Here is a 22,888-nt window from a genome sequence, read left to right as displayed (position 1 = left end):
TGTGTGTGAGTGGTGGAAAAGTATGCAAACACTTTCAAAAATGTCCACAAAGTTCAAATCAAGATTGGGATGAAGCACATGGTCGGCAACTACGGTTAAGGGTCATCAAGGAAGCAATGTCTCATACCAGCATTTTTAAATTTTCAATTAGCGAAAAACTAAGGGTAGTTCGCTGAAATGTCAAAAAAAAATTTCCTAACCTAACCTGTAATAACAATTTTTGCCAGTTCCAGAGCTCGTAAGCTGTAAAGCCGGTACCGAGCTTATGAGACAGATGATTTCTGATGGACGATAAAACTCAAGACTAACCCTGTTTCGAACAAATTCCAGCGTTTGATTCCTTTAACACGTCTGCTCGTGGCACTGTCCCTAGCATATGAAAGTAGGTATTTGCTGGTTGATTTGAAAAAAAAAAAATGATTTGCCAAGATTCTGCTACTGTGGGAACCAACAACGATTTTCAAACCGAAAACTTTGGTTTTCGCTGTTTTTAAAACCCTAAAACCTGTAATCTTGTGAATACTCTTCGCAACCTACGATCTATACTAACCAATTATACTTCGAGTTCAATCTCATGATGGTTTTACTTCGTTATTGTCAAATTTTGCCAGCAGAAATTCCATTTAAAACGCTCAAAAAAGTGGCTCACACATAATCAAATTAGTTGATTTCGAAATAGCTGCATCCAACTAATTGCCCTCATTTTTTTTTAAAAGAGAAGTATTGGACCGAAAAGTAGCAGCGCAAAAGAACGATATATTTAGACTCCTAAAATACAAATTAGATGAAGTACAAGTTGGTAAATCTGGTCAGTATCATGTCTGAAAAATGTATGCTGGCCGATGGGAGATACCAAGAATAAAGTTATTTTTTCCTTATAAAAATCGAAAATGAAAAATTCCTTTTCCATATGAAAGAGCAAGATAAAACTGAGATAATAAGCATATGAGTATATTTTGTTATGTACTTTAACTTTCCCACTGATGAAATTTGCGAGTCCTTGTTTAGTTATGTAATTTTATTGTTTAGCCACTTGAATTAAAAAAAGCATAATTCAACAAAATTTAGAAATATAGCGACGACGATGACAGTTGGATTGAGTTTTTTTTTATCTCAACACACGGCTGAGATTTTCAGAGTCATGCGAGTTTCCCCACTCTTTTTTAAAATATTTTTTCAAAGTTTGTCATGAAGGCATTTATTAAGTACCACTTTTATAGTGAGAAGAGAGAATTGAATTATTGCAAGTAGCCCCAAGTTTACTACCTAAGTCCTAATCAGTGTCAAAATTATTCACAGTCGAGGCTCAATCTTCACGTTACTGACAGCATGCTGTCTTTCAAAGTCAAAGCTTGAAAAAAGCTTTCATATTTTAATCGTTCATTGCAAAAAAGCTTTTCCCTCTATTCAACTCGTGTCTTATTCCTTTCAGATTCATTTGAAAGGCGCCCCAATCATATTCAAAGGAAAATGATTGTTGTTTTTGTTCATGATTTTTTTTGCCGGTCCTGTGATGAATGGTTTCGTTTGAAGGGAGAAATTAATATGGGAAGGTTTGAAATGATTGAAGTAACTAAAACGGCATACAATACTGCAGGCATATGTCAATGTTTTAAAATCATCATTTTAAATTAAAAAAAGACAAACAATCTGAGATCGGATGATTTTCTGAGGATGTGCGTCATTAAAATTAGAACCGTATAATACTTCATTTTTTTTCTTATAAAAAAGTAACATATGTATGATATGAAGTGTTTCTGATTCAGTCGATCGGTTGTGGAAAATGCGGTAATACAATTAGAAATATTTGTAAATATATTGGCTCAAACAAGTTGATTACTCCCAAAGAGTTATTTTCAATCAAAGCAATCAAATAACTGATAGGAAAAAAACAAACTACAAGTTGTTAAGACATGCGAAAGTTCTATTTAAAAGTTTCGGAAAAATGTAAATATTCGGTATTTGTTGAAATACTATCCTCTCAACTTACAACTCGGAGAACAACTCAAATGACAATCCGGTGGACAATCTGGACGATAATTTAGCGAGGTTGAATGGTTCAAGAAATATTACAGAAATGGCTGCTGGAAAAATATCCAAACATAAAGCTCATTGGAATTATTCTTAATTTAGGGTTATGTCTTTTTAGGTTCCGTTGGAAAATGCCTTAATTCAAACTAACATTTTGGATCATTCTCTTAATAGAAGTTTTGAACAATTTTGTTTAAGGTAAGCTTTTAAATATTTTCTATTGATTTAGGAAAAAATTCATAATTATCGTATTCCATGCGAATCAAATGTGTATGTCAGTCCAGTCAGAGATTTTGTGTTGAGTGATAAATCTGATACGAAAAGTAGGATTATATATAAAATAGGCAAAAACTTCTTGAACCATAGAAGAAGATATGAACAAGAGTTACAGCAATTGTTTCTTACGGGGTTTCCTGTGGTTTAATTTTTCCTTTTCACTTTGCAAATTTCGGTGATTTCTTGACCATAATTTCTGTCCAGTGCTAAATAAGTTAAACATATGAGATCTCGTTCTTTGTCAATTTCGTTTCTTTCTTGGGGCAGATGGCATGGTTCCCTTGCACAAGAAATCAAAAAAGAAATAGATTTTGTCAAATTTTTAAATATTTGTCCTGATTTTTTTTGGGTCTGATAATTAATTTGACGATATTCTCTGATATTGAACTGATTTAAGCTTCTTATTTTGTAGTTTGATCAATGGATATTATGGAAGTAATTATCATAAAAAGCTTTTTTAATTTAAAGAAATAGTATTCTGAATCAGAAATTTATCACTAATACTGAATCGATTAATGGACATTTCATAATTCAAAATTTGAACTTCACAACAAATTGTTCAGCAATCTTAATTATTGAAATTAATGAAATGTTGTCTTTACGATTGCAAATAAATAAAAACAAGCATATAATAGTAGATTATTTATTTATTTCACGTGGCTTAGAATTCAAAACAAAAGCTGAGTTTAAATTTTAAAAAATAACTTAACGGATATTTCATGAAAAAAAGTGTTTTTCAAAAACTTAAATCTAGCCAAATTAAAAAAAACGTATTTACAAATCTTTAAAAATTAATCAAAACGAATTTTACAGAAACTCATCTACACCTGATTTTTCCAATCGTAAAGGTTTGGGATTTCTTCCTGGAGCAATTCTTTATTGAGTTTCGCCACCAAAATATTTTGTAGTACACCTCCTCCAAGGTTAGAGCGATGGGGAGAAAGCACCAAAGCTAACGCACTAAAAGCTCGTTCGACGCTCACTTGGTTTGATGGAGTAGCGTAAACCACCATGGCAATTGCGTAGAGTTCTGGGTGGGTTTGCTTCCGAGCTACCCAATGGCTGTAGACATCATATCGATGATTCTGCCTTGGCTCCACATCAATGGCTTTCAGCTGTTGAAGAAAACTATTACCAACATTTTCTCTCTCGTGCTCAATAGCTCCACCAAAGAGGTCAGTCATAAAATCATCAAATTCATCCCTTTCAGAAGGAATGGCAGCTTGACTATCTACGTTCCCACTAGGATTTTGTATACGCTGTAGCCTCTTCCAAGTGTTTAAAACCAATTCCTGGAAAATTAAAAAAATTAAGGCTATAATTATTAAAATAAAAATCAAACTCACTTGAATTTCTTCCTTATCCCTTCTATTGAAAAGACCTGATCCTCGAAAATTGAACCGCGGGTCTATATATAACGCCATTTTGAATGCGTTAGATTGGCGCAGTTTAAGCAGCCGATCGTTGAGTGCTTTGTAAATATCATCAGCGAAACGGTTGTTCTGACATGATTTCACGTCTTTGATGGCCATCAACCATTGCAGATAGAATTCAGAAAGCGATATATGCGCTTTCTGCATTTTTGTAGTGCATTCGTAAAGTGGCTTGAATGCTTCTTCATAGCTTCTCATAAACTCCCATTGTTCATAAGAAATTTCTGAAATAAATTGTGTTTAAAATTAAATATGAAATTTTCTCGAATATACAATTTAATTTCTTACCAACTTCCGGAAACTGCTGCCCGAGTTCGATGAAAAATTGTTTTTGATCAATAAATTTTTTCATCATGACATAGATGCCACCCCAGCGCGTTGAGCCCCAAACCGGTGGGTACGATTTAGAACTAGCGTCGAATGATGCTTTGTATTTAATATTCTTAAATTTTTTAGCTTTTTCGGTGATCATTCTTACGCACTCATTAGATTTATTCACCAATCCCAGAATGGCGAGCTGGAGAGTGTGAACTGCACATCGTATCAAATTGACTTCATTTCTCAACTCATTTACTAGTTCCTCCATCAAATGACTCAATAACATGTCTCCATTCTCCTCCGGTTCAATCAATTTTTCAATGTGCGCTAGCTCATAATCTGACTGAATATTTTTGACCGCTGCAACCATGTTGGCACCGTTGTCGACTGTGACGGAAAATATTTGATCCAATGACACGTTGTAGTCAGTCAAAGTTCCCAAAATCACGTCCCTCAAAAAGCTGGCTGTTTGGCGTTCTCGTACTTCAACCATTCCTGAAAGTTGTTAAACTTAAAATTAATCTACGTTCAAAATGTTTATATAGTACCTACTACGCTACTACCTACGCAATATAAATTGAACTGCTATAGAGCTAAAACATTATATCTAAATAAACTTCTAAGGTAAACATTGGTATACTTACCAATCGTTCTGGTCACCATTCCAAATTTTTCGCTGTGGTATGTTGAATGGATTCCCAAAATGTGTCGATTCAATCTGCATGTTGAGTCCACTTGAAGTGAAATTAATTTCCCACGCATCTCGTCCTTGATACGATCCCGGATCCGGTTTGCGCACAAATTAATATGATCCTTTACCTTAGCCTCATTAAGGGTGATTTCAAGCGCTTCGGATATTGGATCAAAAATTTCTCTAAATCCTTCCCATTTCACAAATCTCAATGGAAGGTTATAAAATGAAATTAATTTTATGCATGAGGAGACCACTATCTGCCGGTCAATAGCCACCAAACGTTTTTGCACAGATCGTTTCTGCTTCACAGGAACTTCTCCCGAAAAGAATCCAGCAGCACAAGCAGATTCAAAATGTTGGGAACGGAAGTGGCGGATCATATTTTAGCAGTCGTATTTTGTTTGCACATAACTGCACCGCCTTTCTTTTTCTAGCAAACAATATGCCAAAGCTCCTTCACGCCGCACATACTTTCCGCACAGTTCGGCAAACGTTGGTCGTTTCCTAACACTCGAACTTGACGCACCTTCACTTTCCATTATGACTTCACTGCTGGACTTTCACCTTTCAAATGAATATGAATATTTCAGTGTAGCTCAGTCACTGAATAATGAAAGAGCTTTCTGTCAGTTACACTCATTTGATTGACGTTTCTCTCCAGTGTTCATTCAGACAGAAATGACTGACAGCATAAATGAACTCGAATAGCTTTGAGTATGGAAAAGCTTCACTGCGATTGAAAAGCGAGATGCGCTACATTGAGCTTTCGTTCCTTTCAGCTTTCATTGAATGAGACGAATATTTTGAACTGTGGTCCTAATAAAGTTCAGTTGTATATTTGAAGTCCTAGCAAACAGTCGTTTCTTTAGCTGTTCCTCCTGACCAGATAAGGTCAAGTCTGGTATCACCTCCAAGTTAAAAGGTCGTTGACCTCGTGAAGGTTAAAGGTCACAGGACGTGACATATAGAAAAAGAAAAAAATTATTATCGTCTTAAATTGTTTCAATAAATGCACTAATTTGGAAAAAATGCTAATTTGTATCAAATTATATAACTTACAGTGGCCGAAAAAGAATAATACCACTACACATTCACGTAGGAATGAGGGGAGGGGTTTAAGGGATTAAAAAACCGAACTAAAAACTCGAAACTCAAATGCATTTTCAATATTTAGATCATAGTTTTCCGAATATGAAAAAGGAAATTAAAAACCATCCTGACTCTTTGTTCACCTTTCAGATGCGAAAATCAATTTTCAAGAGCTAATAACTGGTGATCCAGAATTCAAAACTTAAAATCAGATTGATCATTCGAAATTGTTTTTTTTTATTTGGATTTAAAATTCAGATTAAGAATTATAAAAGGAAAAATTGGATTAAGATTCAAACCAAAAAAAAAATTGAATCTAAGATTCGTGATTGAAAGCCCTTAAAAGAATTTCACTTCTTGGATCATGTTTAAAAATTATGATCTGCAATTTTTACTTTGTACATTTCCAAAATCGTATTGAATTTTGCAATGAGATTCAATGTTTAAATTTTGAATTCAGGTTAAAAATTCGAATTCGAAATTACTATTGGAAATTTAGATTCAGATTCGGCTTAGAAATGAGTTTAATTATCAAAATTTTTCGGACTATTTCGTTAAAGAATTCAAACAGTAATAGATCGTTAACAAGATAGACGGGTAAATAAAATTCGAAATTTCAAATTTTGATTCCCAGTTAGTTTGTTTACCAAATGCTACTGAAAATCAAAAATATATTTGAGTTTATTCGATAGTTTTGTTTGGTGAAAAAACTGATTTTTTTATTTAAATTATTTTAAAATATTATTCATTTATTCATTTTTTAATAAACAGTATTCACTGATAAAAAAACATTAAAATCTTAAGGAAATACTATATTTTCTTGACGGATAGAGTAACTTTTTAAAATAATGCAATTTTTTCAAGAGCCAAATTTTGAACTAAAATTTTAAATTTGGATCGAGATCTTTTTCATTTAAAAAAAAATTGATTTACAATTTTCATCGATGGAAAAAATCATTAAATTTTTCCGAGAAGTAGGTTAATTTATCTAACTTGATTGGAGCATAGAATTTTTTTAAAGAAATTTAAAGATTTCTTTAAAAAAATATTTTTGCCATAATCAAGTGACCTAAATCTCCCATATTCTTGAGCGAATAAAGATTATAAACTAGTTCCCTATGAGAAGGTCTTTCCTACGGTCCTGCCACTACATATGTGCTTTTCTTGTTAAAACATGAAAGATTGACATGCGTCAAAAATTTCTTCCACAAATTGCTTTGAATTGTATAACGGATAAGTCAAACATAAATATTACTTTTTTTTTGATGGAAAATTTGTGATGAGTGCTTAAAATGTGAGAAAAGGATGAGAAAAGAGAAGAACCACCGATGTTTTTCTCCAAAATTTAAGTTATTTCTGAAAATTTATTTTGAATAAAGAAATAACTGCCTTATGGAGCGATATCATGTATTCCAGAGTTTTTAACGGGGGGTTTTCCCCTCAAGTACTCATGAACTTGTCATTTGAACTTATCAAATTACTTAATATCTGCATTAACATGATGAAAAAAATGTTCTGGGGTGAATTCGAATCAGAAAAAACAGGCCGGTATCCGAAATACCTTTATTCTTGTTTCAAGTCTTAGATGGCAGGACTTTCTTGATGTCAAACCAAATTAAGGCTCAGTATCGGTTTGATGATTTTATTTAGGCCCATCTTTATCATTTTGACGTGTCTTTCCAAAACAGTTTTGTTGGAGTTCACGTTAAAGAAAGCCTTTCTGAATGTGCATAACCTCACCAGCTCAAGAATTTAGTACCGCCAGAGTTTTTGCTCATCTCAATTTCCGAGACAATTTTAATAAAACTGATAGCCATCTGATCCATCGAACTTCATCCGAAATTTCATAATTATTCAGATTACCAATCCAAAAATTCCCTTTTTAGTTAGCTTGTTTGAATTCTTATTATTTGATTTAGTAATCTTAGAATGTCTAAGCTTTCCACCTGGTACAAAGAACTTATGTCATGACCAGAATAAAATAAATACCTGAATTGAAAATGGGCCTCAATTGCGATCAACAGCATGATGGTGCTGCCATCTACTACTAAAAGCTGGAAAATTGGTTTAATTCAACTTTTTTTAATGGAAGGTATGTATATGAAGAGTTCTACCAGTTTGACAAAGTATTATTGCTCAAATTTTAAATTCGTGAATTCCTGGGATTAACTCTTAAAAACCCTTTAAAACCTGTTGAAATACTTGAAATCGTCTTAAAATGCAGTTATAAATTCAAATAGTTCAAAGAAATAATATCACACACTTAAACATATTAAATTTAAAGATCTTATCTCGATTTAGTAGAAAAACATAGGCGGTTTTTTTTTGCTCCATTTTTCATATTTTTGGTCCTCAACGCCAATTGTCCCATCGAAAAAAAAAAGTGAATTTATACTTGAGTTTGAGTTATCCGTTGTACAATTAAAACAAACCGTAGCTAAAAATGTTGACGATTGTCAATCTTTCATGATTTAACAAGCAAAGCACATGTTGGTAATATTCTTGTTTCGGTCACTGTATATAACCTGACTTTTCAAAAATACAGGTCGGACTCGATTATCCGGAGTATCGATTTTTTTTTTCACTCCGGATAATCGAATCTTCCGGATAATCGAATCATAATAAAATGTTTTTTTTTTCAGTCTGAGGACGTTAAATTGTAATTTTTTTGTGCATTATTTTTGAAAAATGCAGTGGCGTATAGCCAGAAATCATTTTTATAGGAAAAAGGGGTAAAGTCGTGATAAGAAAAAAAAACCAATATGTAATATTAAACAATTACTAGTTTCACTTTACCTTGAACTGACACATCTCGGAAGTGATTTTTGTTCTCATGCTTCGTTATTCAATGAATGAATTTGTTTTTAAGCTAAAATAAACGAGAAGTTTCCTGACAAGAAATATTAATTTTATTTAACCAAAATGAGAATGTAACAAAAAAGAATATCAAAAGGGGAACATACTGAAATAACACCCTAGCTTAAGTCCCTCTATTTCTTACTACTTTCATGTTTGTACATTTGATCATACTTTGTAAATAAACTAAAATACATTTCAAAATCCACTCATTTTCAACCGAAGACAATCGATAATTAATTAAACTAGATAATAAATAATTAACCCGTTACTTCCCACGAATTTTGTTTAAATATTTGAACAACAAAAAAGCTTTTGTAAGGAAAGAGCTTGAACAAAAGTTGTTTCCCATGGCCTCAAAAGTTGAAACTCGTTGAAAAAAGTTTTTGATTGTTTCAATAGTTGCTAGATTGTTTATCAATAGTAACTATATCTAAATTTCAAGAAGGCTTATAGACAAGCACAATGAGTACACAAGGAAGTTTATACAATTATTGACTGCATCATAGTAGATTTACAAACTTGATAAAGACGCAAATGTTTTGGATCACTTGTGCTACCATGGGATGTAGAGAGTTAAACACATTGACAACTCTTATTCTTTTTAAGGTGATAATGAAACTCAAATGGTTTAAATGTTGGCACAATTGAAAGATATTGTTTGTTTCTTGAAATTTAAATATGTGTTTATGTGTTTGTGTAAATGTGTTTGTGTTTGTTTGTGTACCCAAATGTAAAGTGTTACAAATTCCTCTGGGTGATGATAGAAATCAAATAGCTAAACTGTTGGCATACTTAAAAGAAGATCGATTGGAAGTTTAAATTCAGAGAAATAACTATGTGTTTTGTGAATAGAAACGTTAATTATTAGATGTAAGTTACTTAGAACGTAAAGTGTTAGAAGTTAGTATTTTGAATTGTAATCTTAATTTTTTTTTTCTTCAAAGACGCGAATAACCAAAAGTTGGTTAAATCGTCTCTAATAAAATAAAAAAAAAAAAAAAAAAAAAACTCTTATTCTTACCCCTCCTGTTCCTAGCTACGTTCTTGCTTGACCACATATTTATATTATGTATTATAGAGTTAATGAGTTTGATCTTGAACAATACACTGTGGTTAACCGAGTTTTAATATGAAGTACAACTACTATACTAGTCCCTGAACCCCCTAACTCCGTCCAAAGCTGATAAAAATATTATTTTGTGAATTATAGTACTAAATTATTTAAAAAATCAAAATGAAAATAAAAAAAAATTATTTTAAAATTCCGGAAAATCGAGTCTAAAATTCCGGATAATCGAACTCCGGATAATCGAGTCCGACCTGTATTATGATTTAAAAAAAAAATCAAATGAAATAAGAGCTTCAATTCTCAAATAAAAATTTTAAAACCGAATTTTTCAGTTTTGGTTTTTTAATCTCCTTATTTGAAATTGATTTTTTTTAAATTGTCTTTAAATAACATTTTTTTTTTACTTTTCAATCCGAAAAATGACTCTTTATGAACTATTTCAAATAAATGAGTTTTGGTTTTTCCAGTAAAGGAATAAATTTCAGATTTTTTACAATGATTGAAGATTGTATAATTAAGGATTGTAAGAATTCTAAGTATTGAAAACATTTTTGGCCCTCGATTTTTGGCACGGCCTTAGTTTTAACATTTTTCAGCAAAAAAAAAACTTTCAATTATCTTGAAATATCAAAAAAGGATTTTTGTGATCAATTTATTTTCAAAATCCATGCATAAATTTGTGCAGAAAAAATTGCAAGTGCATAAATTGGAATGTGAGCCCCCATTATAAAAAAAATGGAAAAGTTTCAGATACAATAAATCATTTTATTTTTTAAATTTTAAAGATAATCAACTGAAAGCTGTAAAATTGGTGCAATACTCCATGTTCCTCAGGTTTTTTTTACAAAAAGTCGTCATCTCATTAGTTTAAATCTTAGATGTGTACCAAATTCGTTCAAAGTACAATAGTTTTATGATATGCTCACGCTCTAAAGAAACTGAAAACGCCCCGTTAAAATGGCGAAACTATGAATTTGAAGAAGCTTAAAATTCAAGTGACAAAATGTATTTTTATTTTCTTAAAAGATTTTTTTTTTGTTTTAAGTAGTGGAAACGCTTTGCAGAAATCAATTTTAATCTTTAGATGTAATTATCGAAGTTTAATAAACACAAAGGATCGATTGCAGTTGAAATTATTATTCTTTTAATGAATTTAAATATTTTTTCTTGAAGTCAGAACATTCAAAATATTAGTTTGATAGTATTTATCCGATAAAAGTGAATTATTTATTTTTTATGGAAATTTTACAGTTGTTATCTCTCATGTCGATTTTTAAAAACAATTCAAAGAAACCTGCACGTAAAATTATCTTCTGCAAATTTCATATTTCAATGTTTTAGTTTTCACACCTTTGATTTACTGAAAAGTTAATTACTTTTAAAATAATTTTGAACTTTGTCCTACTTAGACTTTAAATTTGAGTCTCTTTTGAAAATTTTCAAGGCAAATCTAGAAGAATATCATCTTGATAAAAAAAAATCCATTCAGACAATACTAAAGGCTGCCCAGTCAGAATTACGCAAGACACTCATTCAAATAAATATGTTAAAAAAAATCGGATAATACTTATCTCTTTTCAAAAACGCTTGAATTCACCCATATCTTTTATTGATTCGCAAAACCAAAAAAGTTTAGTATTGAAGAGCGGCTGTTTAAGCACAAAAAACAACATTAGCATATACTGACTTTAAAATACTTAGGGCGATAATTTCATTCGATTTCAAAATCCAAATGAAGATTTAAAACGCTGTACAGCTTTGGTAAGAAGTGCAATGACATTTTCATATTATTTATTTATTATATACCATAACATAAACCATACAAAAAATATCATAAGAAAGACTTTCTACGCTTTAGAATGAAAATTAAGGTCCTGGAAGTGGTTTCTAAATAATTTTAAAAAAAAGCGTGATGAAATCGAAACAATAACCGTGATAAAAATGAGCGTGAATTTGGCAGGTTTCATGAAAATCACTTTCAATTTGTATAGGTTGTTTCACATTAAAGTTTAATTTTATTTGGAAGCCCCCACTCTCTTAATTCCGGCACCAAAAACCCTCACATGTTAAATTTCTAGATGATTTGACCAGCTGTTTCCAAGTCTTTAGTGAACACACAGAAAAACAGACAGACCGAAATGAAATAAAAGAAATATTAATTTTATATTTTTTGTAGGCTTCATTACAAATCATATAAAAAGATAATTCCGAAACAACCGCTCTAAAATGATAGCTGCAACTGGAGTTTCGAATTGCATTACAAAGCTGATTTATTCTCATTACGAACGTGAACCTTGATCTCTAAATTTATTTTATTACTTTATTATGCCAAACATGATCTATTTATAAAAGAATCATTTTTCGTATCTTAATTATAATAATTTTTTTGTAGTCAAATTCCCTCATAATGTATGGGAGCTCCTCTTTTCCTTCTCTATATACCAATGGAAGAAAGAAGGAGTCTCAAGGAGCCTTTCTAGGCACAATGTTTCCCTTCTGTTTGGATAACTGAAAAGATGGTGGGGTTTCAAATATTCAAAGAATCATTTCTTGTACTCAAATACTCTTCCCTGTCAAATTTGGCTCTATTTGCTCAAAAAGTTTTCGAGATGTGCACTAAAAGCTGTATGAAAGCCCCCCTCTCTCCAATCTGTTCACTGAAAAAAGGTCAGGTGTTATTTAATTATCGAAACATATTTCGTATAAAAACACATTCCCTTTAGTTCCATTTGCTTGATTAGTTCTCGAACTAGGTACAAAATTGTAAGAGAGCCTCCCTCATCCTTCTTTACTCCCCACTGGAAGGAAGGAGGGTTATCAAATATTCATGGAAATATTCTTCGTATCCGAATTCCATGCTGAATGTGATACAATTTGCTGTTTTTGAGCTACCCAAACACTTGTCTTTTTTTTTTGGAAGAACCCCTTCCTTCATCCAGTGAGAGGGAGGCGTCTCATTTTGATAATTCATTTAAAATTTCGTTTACATTCACAATTTTTCGTATTCAATCATAAATTTTAAAAAAATGTCATAAAATCTTCAAAATAGTGAGCCAAATTTGTGTAATGAAGTCTGTCGTAACAAAATTAGAAAATAATTTTCACGATGGAAAACTTTTTAAAACAATGCATTTGCTAAAGAGTTTTCTAATTTGAGCGTTGAAATTTTATTTAAAGAAAAAAAGCATCTAATTTATTGAAAGACAAATTTTTTTTTTGCCCATATCAAATATATAGAAACTTTCAACCTCTTGAGCAAATTTTTTTTGAATTCGTGCAGCTTTAATTGTATCAAACGGGTTTAAAAATAAAATTGAAAATTTGAGTTTTCTATCAGCTCTAGATTGATATTTGAACAATCAATTGATATACTTAACTCAAAATTGATAATGCTTGCGCTTAATCCCTCTAATCCGGAGGGCCTGATGGTACTGAAGTTTTTTTTTAAACTTTGTTTTCTGTTTTAATCAAGTGAAAGATAACTTAAAAGAAAAACCTAATGATGTTTTTGGAAGATAAATAAATTCTTCAGAAGCTTTTTTTTAACAAAACATTTCTAAAAGCTAGAAAGCGAGCAAGGAAACAGGAAGCTCTTCGTTGAATGTGTGCACATAGCACACACATCTTTGATGATTGTTCAAGAAAATTTGTCTTTCCATATTAAACACCACCCCTACCTTATATTAGGAAGATAACTTTCACGAAAACTAACCGCTCGAACTCTGAGGAACAAGAACGATTAATTACCGTGCAATTTATCATCATCATTCTCGGGACGTTATCAAACTGATGCTTAAGCAGCTTCCAGTTGGTACCTCCGAGAAATTAGCAACCTTGAACGAAGTTTGCTGAAAGCAATAACTTTTACTCCAAACCAAACCAACCAAAACCCAAAAGCGAGGAGGCACTCATCATTTCTGTTTTAATTTCTGTTTCACTTTCACAGTCCCACCGAAGATAACGCACGTGACCTCCGGCGGCCATTTGCAGGTGCGGAAGGGTTCCCCAGTAAGGTTGGAGTGCTCGGCCACCGGTAATCCGATGCCAAACATCACCTGGACTCGGAAAAACAATCTCCTTCCGAATGGTAAGCTTCGCCTCTAACTCTTTGGGCAGTAAAAAGTGGTTCCTACCCTCACCACTTTTAAAGGGGAGGGGCTGGACAGATTTAAAAGTTTATCTCAAACAAAGCAGAAAAAAATATCCTCTTCCAGCTTCAGGGGGTGGAAACGGTGCTTTTTCGGGGTTATTTGTGGTGCAGATTTTTAACTGGAACCCGTTTTTCTGTTTTTTCTCTTCACTTTTTTCTGGCAACTTGTTTGGACGACGCCAACATCATCAGGCGAGGAGCAGTACACTTCGTCGGTTTACGTAATCGAGAACATGGACCGGCACAAGGGCGGCACCTACATCTGCACGGCCAACAATGGCGTCGGCCAGGTGGCAACCAGCCAGATCATCCTACACGTGCTGTGTGAGTATTCGTTCAGCTTTTTTTTCTCTTTCTGCCGTCTCAACTCTTTATTTTATTTATCGTATGCAAAAATGGGGGTAATTGAGAAAAGTTTACTCTAGCAAGCAGCCTGAATCCGAAATATTTTTGTTTATTGTTTTACTCAACCCAGATTTCTGCAAATGGCCTGAAGGTATTTCTTTGATCAAGGGTAAGCAGTCTTCGATGCCTGTTTGGGAAATTGTCTAGACGCAAACATAAAACTCGGCCGCTGTTTGGCGTTTTTCTATAAGATCGACAAACAAATATAAAAGAAAGAGTTCCAAGGTCAAATTTTGAAAACAACTTTGCTTTGGGCTCCGTGGTCAAAAACAATAGGGAGAAAAATGTGGGCGAAATTGTAGTTACCTACACTTTATCTTAAACCCAAACATACGAGAATTTTCCTTCTAACCAATTCAAGAAAAAACAACGAAGTCATGGCAAGTTCGACGAATACATTAAAGAACAAACAAAACAAACAAAACAAACAAAACAAACAAAACAAACAAAACAAACAAAACAAACAAAACAAACAAAACAAACAAAACAAACAAAACAAACAAAACAAACAAAACAAACAAAACAAACAAAACAAACAAAACAAACAAAACAAACAAAACAAACAAAACAAACAAAACAAACAAAACAAACAAAACAAACAAAACAAACAAAACAAACAAAACAAACAAAACAAACAAAACAAACAAAACAAACAAAACAAACAAAACAAACAAAACAAACAAAACAAACAAAACAAACAAAACAAACAAAACAAACAAAACAAACAAAACAAACAAAACAAACAAAACAAACAAAACAAACAAAACAAACAAAACAAACAAAACAAACAAAACAAACAAAACAAACAAAACAAACAAAACAAACAAAACAAACAAAACAAACAAAACAAACAAAACAAACAAAACAAACAAAACAAACAAAACAAACAAAACAAACAAAACAAACAAAACAAACAAAACAAACAAAACAACAAAACAAACAAAACAAACAAAACAAACAAAACAAACAAAACAAACAAAACAAACAAAACAAACAAAACAAACAAAACAAACAAAACAAACAAAACAAACAAAACAAACAAAACAAACAAAACAAACAAAACAAACAAAACAAACAAAACAAACAAAACAAACAAAACAAACAAAACAAACAAAACAAACAAAACAAACAAAACAAACAAAACAAACAAAACAAACAAAACAAACAAAACAAACAAAACAAACAAAACAAACAAAACAAACAAAACAAACAAAACAAACAAAACAAACAAAACAAACAAAACAAACAAAACAAACAAAACAAACAAAACAAACAAAACAAACAAAACAAACAAAACAAACAAAACAAACAAAACAAACAAAACAAACAAAACAAACAAAACAAACAAAACAAACAAAACAAACAAAACAAACAAAACAAACAAAACAAACAAAACAAACAAAACAAACAAAACAAACAAAACAAACAAAACAAACAAAACAAACAAAACAAACAAAACAAACAAAACAAACAAAACAAACAAAACAAACAAAACAAACAAAACAAACAAAACAAACAAAACAAACAAAACAAACAAAACAAACAAAACAAACAAAACAAACAAAACAAACAAAACAAACAAAACAAACAAAACAAACAAAACAAACAAAACAAACAAAACAAACAAAACAAACAAAACAAACAAAACAAACAAAACAAACAAAACAAACAAAACAAACAAAACAAACAAAACAAACAAAACAAACAAAACAAACAAAACAAACAAAACAAACAAAACAAACAAAACAAACAAAACAAACAAAACAAACAAAACAAACAAAACAAACAAAACAAACAAAACAAACAAAACAAACAAAACAAACAAAACAAACAAAACAAACAAAACAAACAAAACAAACAAAACAAACAAAACAAACAAAACAAACAAAACAAACAAAACAAACAAAACAAACAAAACAAACAAAACAAACAAAACAAACAAAACAAACAAAACAAACAAAACAAACAAAACAAACAAAACAAACAAAACAAACAAAACAAACAAAACAAACAAAACAAACAAAACAAACAAAACAAACAAAACAAACAAAACAAACAAAACAAACAAAACAAACAAAACAAACAAAACAAACAAAACAAACAAAACAAACAAAACAAACAAAACAAACAAAACAAACAAAACAAACAAAACAAACAAAACAAACAAAACAAACAAAACAAACAAAACAAACAAAACAAACAAAACAAACAAAACAAACAAAACAAACAAAACAAACAAAACAAACAAAACAAACAAAACAAACAAAACAAACAAAACAAACAAAACAAACAAAACAAACAAAACAAACAAAACAAACAAAACAAACAAAACAAACAAAACAAACAAAACAAACAAAACAAACAAAACAAACAAAACAAACAAAACAAACAAAACAAACAAAACAAACAAAACAAACAAAACAAACAAAACAAACAAAACAAACAAAACAAACAAAACAAACAAAACAAACAAAACAAACAAAACAAACAAAACAAACAAAACAAACAAAACAAACAAAACAAACAAAACAAACAAAACAAACAAAACAAACAAAACAACCAACTCTTAAATACCGTCAAACGGGGCAACATGCAAAAGCAGGGTTAGATGCAACATTTGTATTGTATCACAACGCTCATTCAATTTTTATTTCAATATACAGACTCCGTTCGATTTTGGCAACATGTCCGAACATTTTGTGTTGTCAAAATCGAATGTTGCCAAAATCGAACGGTTTTTTTTTCTTAAATTTGTTTCTTTCATTTTTACAAAACCACAATTTTTATTATCGTTAATGTTATTTTTAGTCAATTTCCGACAGTTTTTATTCATTTTTTTATTATTTTTTCTCATGTTTTGATGCATTTTGCATTACTCTTGTTTTGTTTATAATCTTGGTTGTTTTTGTCATATTTGCTGTTTTTGTAATTTTTCATAATTTTTTAGTTGTTTCTTGTCATTTTTAGACTTTTGTTTGCATTTGTTTTTTAATTTTATAAATTTTTCATCTTTTTGTCATTTTTGAGTACTTTATAAATTTTTAAAAAAACTTTTGTTTTCCTTGTTGTATTATATCACCATTTCAGAACATAAAAACGTATTTATGGTGTTTGTTTCAATGATATTGGTCCTGTTATAGAGAAATCTAAAAGGTAATGTCGCTTCTAAAAACCGTTCGATTTTGGCAAATGTGCCAAAATCGGATGTTGCCAAAATCGAATGTTGCCAAAATCGAATGTTGCCAAAATCGAATGTTGCCAAAATCGAATGTTGCCAAAATCGAATGTTGCCAAAAACGAACGGGGTCTGTACTGTAATAAAGTTATCATTCAATGATAACAAATTGATGATGACATAGTTTTTAACATCGTGAAGGAGTTTTTTTCAGGTTTTGATTGTCATAAAAAATTTAAAAAATCGAGTAATAAATGTACAGTTTTTTACATTTTTCGGTGTCGTAAAAAACTTTGCCTAGTATGACGGATTGGCTTAAAGATATCACCTATAAAATTTATATTGCTTTCATTATTCTATACCAACACTGTTGGTGTATAAATATTTTTCGAATAATCACTAATTTTTTTTAAATAAATATTTTTATAATTCAGTAAGCTGTCTGGGGCAAAATGCAACAAAATGCAAATCAGAACTGAATCTTATAAATCGCGTTTCCATATGCTGGGATGTGATTGTTTTGCATTATGCGTTTGTTAACATTAAAATTTCATCCATCCTAAGAATTGTTTTCATGTTTAAGCTAAAAGAATATTTTGAAGATTTTTTACCCCTAAATGTATGCAGCAGATTAACACTTTTTTCTTTAAAAAAAATCTGACAGAAAAAAATGGGAAATTTAATTTGAACAACACCAAACATTACTGCAAATGGCGCATTATGCGTTATGACACCACAAATGTATAAAAAACTATAAATTTTTAAACATTTTCATTCGATTTTTCATTAATTACAGATTTTGTTGCAACTAACCCCTTTTTCTTAGTAGGGTGAAAATCGCATGTTTTTGTAAATTTAGAAGAAAATGGTAAAAGCAATATTTTTTCTGACTACGTCAGTTAAGTGTCCCTTCAACCTTAAAACTTTTGATGTACAAGAGGTATGGTAATCTGTAAGCATTAAGATTTTAGAAGCCATTGAAGTTGAAAATTGTTGCATGTTGCCCCAGTTGACGGTATGATCTTCGTTCATGTCTTATGAATTGTGTCGCTTGTTTGTTGCAAATTTATTACAAAACTTAAATAAATTTGTTAAAAAAAATTCCAGATTGAGATTTGGGTCAAAATCGATCAAAAATTTGTGTTAAAGTTTGAAAATTTTTCTGAGATTTGATCATTATAGTTTCAAAATTTTATTATTAATAAATATATGTTTTTGTCTTTTTTTTTTCTACATTTAACCTGCTTAATTCCATCTCTTAATTTTTTCGCTCTGTTTTTGCAAATATATAAGCAATTTTTGCAATTCAGACCCCGTTCGTTTTTGTTAACATGAGATTTTTGCAACATCCGATTATGGAACATGTAGCAAAATAAAACGGTTTTCTAGAACAACATTACCTAATAATTTTCGCTTGAAAAGGAAATTTAACGTTCTTCAATGATGAAAAATTACAACAACGAATTCAAAAATCATAAGAATAAATAAGAAGTTCAAAAATTTTTTTTCAAATTTAATACAAACAAAAAACTAAAAATAACTAGAAAATAACGGAAAATTAAAAAAGAGCATAAATCACAAAAAAAAAACAAACATTATAAACAAAACAAGAAAAGTGCTCGATGCATCAAAAACATGGAAAGAAAGAAATAAAAAAAAAACCCAATTACTGACTTAAAGTTCGTTTAATGGTAATTATTATAATTTTTTGTGTTAATAATTTAAAAAAAAATGAGAAAAAAAACAGTTCGATTTCAGCAACATTAAATTTTGGCAACACAAAATATTCGGGGGTGTTGCCAAAATCTGACGAGGTAACAATAAATTTGTATCAAATCTTGTTGTGAACGAAATTTCAAGTTATTCTGAACCATTTTTTGAAAGCTTCATGCTTTGTTTACACTTTTAAAAGTGATACCTATTATGTTATTCCAATTTGATAAATGATTATTTTTTTCCAACTTTTTCCTCATTTTGATTCACATTTTCATTTCATCATATTGAGGAACTGTTTGTTTCAATAACAACTGTTTCCAACATTCTATATTTGAATACTTAACAAACAAAATATTTTTTTTATAGTAAATTTGTTTTTTTTTATTATGAACGTGTCAAAAAACAATCCAAGGGATAAACGATTTGTTAAAATCCGACCGTTTGGAGATCAAAGACATCTTTCACAGCAAATTTCTGCTAAAAAAATTTACAAACATAAAATGTTGTGACGTGAATTTATTAATTTGCGCTGTTACCTAGCTGGGTTTTAATGGATTTCTATAGAATTTGATGTTTCAGAATTGTCTCGTCATTTTCAAAGAAAATCAAAACTTTTTTTGTTAGAAAAAACATAAAAGTTTCCTGGTTAAGTTTAAAATTTTCTTTTTTTTGTGACTTTATTTCACTCATTTGCCAGTCGTAATTTACAATCGATCGCTTTTAAATTCTCTTTAATCACACAAAGAAGCAGTATTCGTTGGCTTAAAAACGTATTATGCATAAAGTGAATTCATTTTTTCATTTATTTGTGTTTTTTTAAAGGCCAAAATTTACACTTCAATCATCAAAAATTAAAAAAAAAAATCTTTACTATACATAGAAATGTTGAAATTTTTTTTTCTCTTATTCGAATACGGGTAAAAATAATTTGTGAGCGACAATTTTTTCTTTCATAACATTTTCTCCCATGGTAGAGTTTTTTGACAAGATAGTAAATTTCTCGCCTCGTAAAAATATTTTGGATCGTATATTGCTCATCCGTCCAAAAACCAAATTGCCGTTCTAGAAATTTAAACTTATTTTAAATTGACCAAAATTTCTTTGTATTATAATTTTTGCTTTCCTACGGTAGATATTTTTAGCCCCAAAGTGATTTTTCCTCGTCTCGTCAAGATCTTTTGAACTGTGTTTTGCACATTTCAAATCAAAATTTCTTACATATTTGCCCAGTCTTCTTTTGAAAAAATTTACTTCAAAATTAAAAAAAAATAAAGCTTTGTTTCAATTTTGTATAAAAATTTTCTTTCATTTATTTTATACTTTTTTAAAATTATCTTAAATTTGATTTAATGTGTCATATTTGATTTAATGTGTCATGAACTAATCTCGAGTTTTTTTTGGAATTCTTCCTCAATCAACGATTAATTTTTAAATTAGTGGCAGTTGAACATTAAAACTATGATTATTTGTTCTGTTCATTCCCCGTTTGTTTTAAATTTTGTTTAAATGTGAATACAACTCAATTTAAAATTGAAGCAAATTTATCAATTTTATTCTGAAACTTATCTGAAAGTTTTCTCACATGTGTTTGAAATATGTTTTTATACTTGATTTATTCCTCACTTATCCGGTAAAATTAATCTCAAATTTTATTTTTATTATTCCATTTTAGTTTCATTCAATCATCTGTATTAAGTTTCTATTATTTGCCTTTATATCATTATAAATTGTTATTCTTATTTATTTCAATTTTGTCCTAAGTTTGTTATGAGTTATTTTTTAATATTTATTTTTTTAGCGGACCACTACACTCCTTCAAACTAAAAGGATCATTTGTGCCCCCTGGTAATGGACGCTACTGTTCTCAGCACGTCTGGCAGCAACGAAAAATAACAAAATAAATACGCGAACAAAATTTTACTCATGCTTAGAACTCAAATGTTTAATTATAGTGCGGGGAAATGTAATGATAATAATAAATTAAATACTACATGGATTAATAAATCTCAAATTTGGTTTCATTGTTTCATTTAACTCTTTATAAAGTTTCTATAATTTGCCCTTTTATTATTTTTAGATATACTAAAATTTGGTTCTTGTTTATTTGAATTTGGTCCTAGGTTTGTTTTGAGTTATTTTTTATTATTATTTTTTGTAGCACATTTTGTAATAAGAAAAGAAGAAAACTGGTATCCGATCGACAGTTTTTAACGATTGAATTTCTCTTTTAATAGCTGTATTACATTGATTTTGAACGTGGAACGGTTGTTGGTGGTTTTATTTCATTAGGAGAAGCGTTGTACTCTATTGGACCAATAAATGAGATTCTTCTTTGACCTAAGGATGTCATGGATCCACTTCGTTGAAAAAAATCTGACTGGCGAGTGTTATGAGTACGCAATCCAGTTTTAAAATTAATGTTTTGATTACTGTAATTGGTGTGTAAATTGTCATAGACTTATACATATAATAGTTTGTAAATCATAAAGCTCGTTTGATGGAAGAATTTTATGAGATCTTAAGTAGTAGAGCTGTTGGCTAGGGAAGAGCAAAGGGAGTACACCCAGATCATTGATGTGTTCTAGGCGTGCGATTGGCTCATCTCCGAGGAAATACTCAGCGGAAAAAGGCTGCCGCTTTCTTGAAAAGCTGATGACTGCACATTTACTGCGATTCAAAGTTAGGCAGTTTATATCACACCAGTGTGCGAAGAGGTTAAATTGATTTTGTAGGAACTCAATATCGTTCTGGCCGTTGATGTTGTAAAATAGTTTTAGGTCATCAGCATAGCATAGCTTTGGGCCGTCGAGGAGTGAGAGCGCATCGTTGAAGAAGATTAAGAAGATAATCGGCCCTAAATGGCTTCCCTGAGGCACACCAGAAGAATCAGAGAATTGTCTGGAGAAAGAGTCCTCCGTGCGAACTGTTAATTTACGTCCTGATAGGTAGCTCCGGAACCTGTCAAGAAGAGTTCCACAGAAACCCAGGCGTTCGAGCTTTCCAATGGCAATATCGTGGTTGACTTTGTCGAATGCCGCAGACAAATCGGTGTAAATAGCGTCGGTTTGAGACTTCGCTGCAAAACTTTCAAGACAAGAAAATCGGATCCAAGACCACCAATTCGAATAGTTTGGCTACTGCGCATAATGCCGAGATTCCCCGGTAGTTGTTGACATCTCTTCTGTTACCTTTTTTATACACCGGAAACATGTATGCCTCCTTCCATAGTGAGGGGAAGATGGCTCTGTCAAGCGAAGCTTGGAAAATAAGCCTAACAGGAGTCAGCAAAACAGGCATGAAACGTTTGATAAAAGTAGCAGGTATTCCGTCCGGACCCGTAGAGAAAGAATTTTTGAGCTTAGCTGCTGCTTTTGAGATGACTGCATCTTCAACCACAATGTTGTTTATAGAGAAGCCCAGTGGCGCAATATTCCTGACTGCACTATTCAGATGTTCAGGGGATGTCGATGCTGTATTGTAGATAGACGAGAATTTTTCGGCAAAGAGATCACAGATTCCACGATCAGAGTTCGCCGTATTGTCATCCAGAAACATTTGGTTTGGCAGACCAGGTTCGTTCCGCTGACTTTTAACATGTTTCCAGAACGATTTAGGTCTGGACTTGAGATCACGCTGAACTCGAGCTAGATAGTTTTGGTGACAACGTTTGCTG

General features: G+C 31.0%; 1 protein-coding gene across 1 annotated transcript in view; it reads left to right on the top strand.

The window, feature by feature from the left end:
* Positions 1–2,116: 2,116 nt before the first annotated feature.
* The window catches only part of LOC129751381 (neural cell adhesion molecule 2-like), an 86,275-nt gene continuing 65,503 nt past the window's right edge, over positions 2,117–22,888 (top strand). Inside the window, exons 1-3 of the mRNA XM_055746858.1 lie at positions 2,117–2,229; positions 13,716–13,856; positions 14,112–14,243. Of these exons, the coding sequence (XP_055602833.1) occupies positions 13,811–13,856; positions 14,112–14,243 (178 nt within the window). The 5' untranslated portion in view covers positions 2,117–2,229; positions 13,716–13,810. The remainder of the gene's footprint in view (positions 2,230–13,715; positions 13,857–14,111; positions 14,244–22,888) is intronic.

The sequence above is a fragment of the Uranotaenia lowii genome, chromosome 3, assembly GCF_029784155.1.
Source record: "Uranotaenia lowii strain MFRU-FL chromosome 3, ASM2978415v1, whole genome shotgun sequence".
Taxonomy (NCBI): Eukaryota; Metazoa; Arthropoda; class Insecta; order Diptera; family Culicidae; genus Uranotaenia; species Uranotaenia lowii.
Note: the sequence above shows the minus strand (reverse complement) of the source record. Positions and strands in the feature narration are given on the sequence as shown.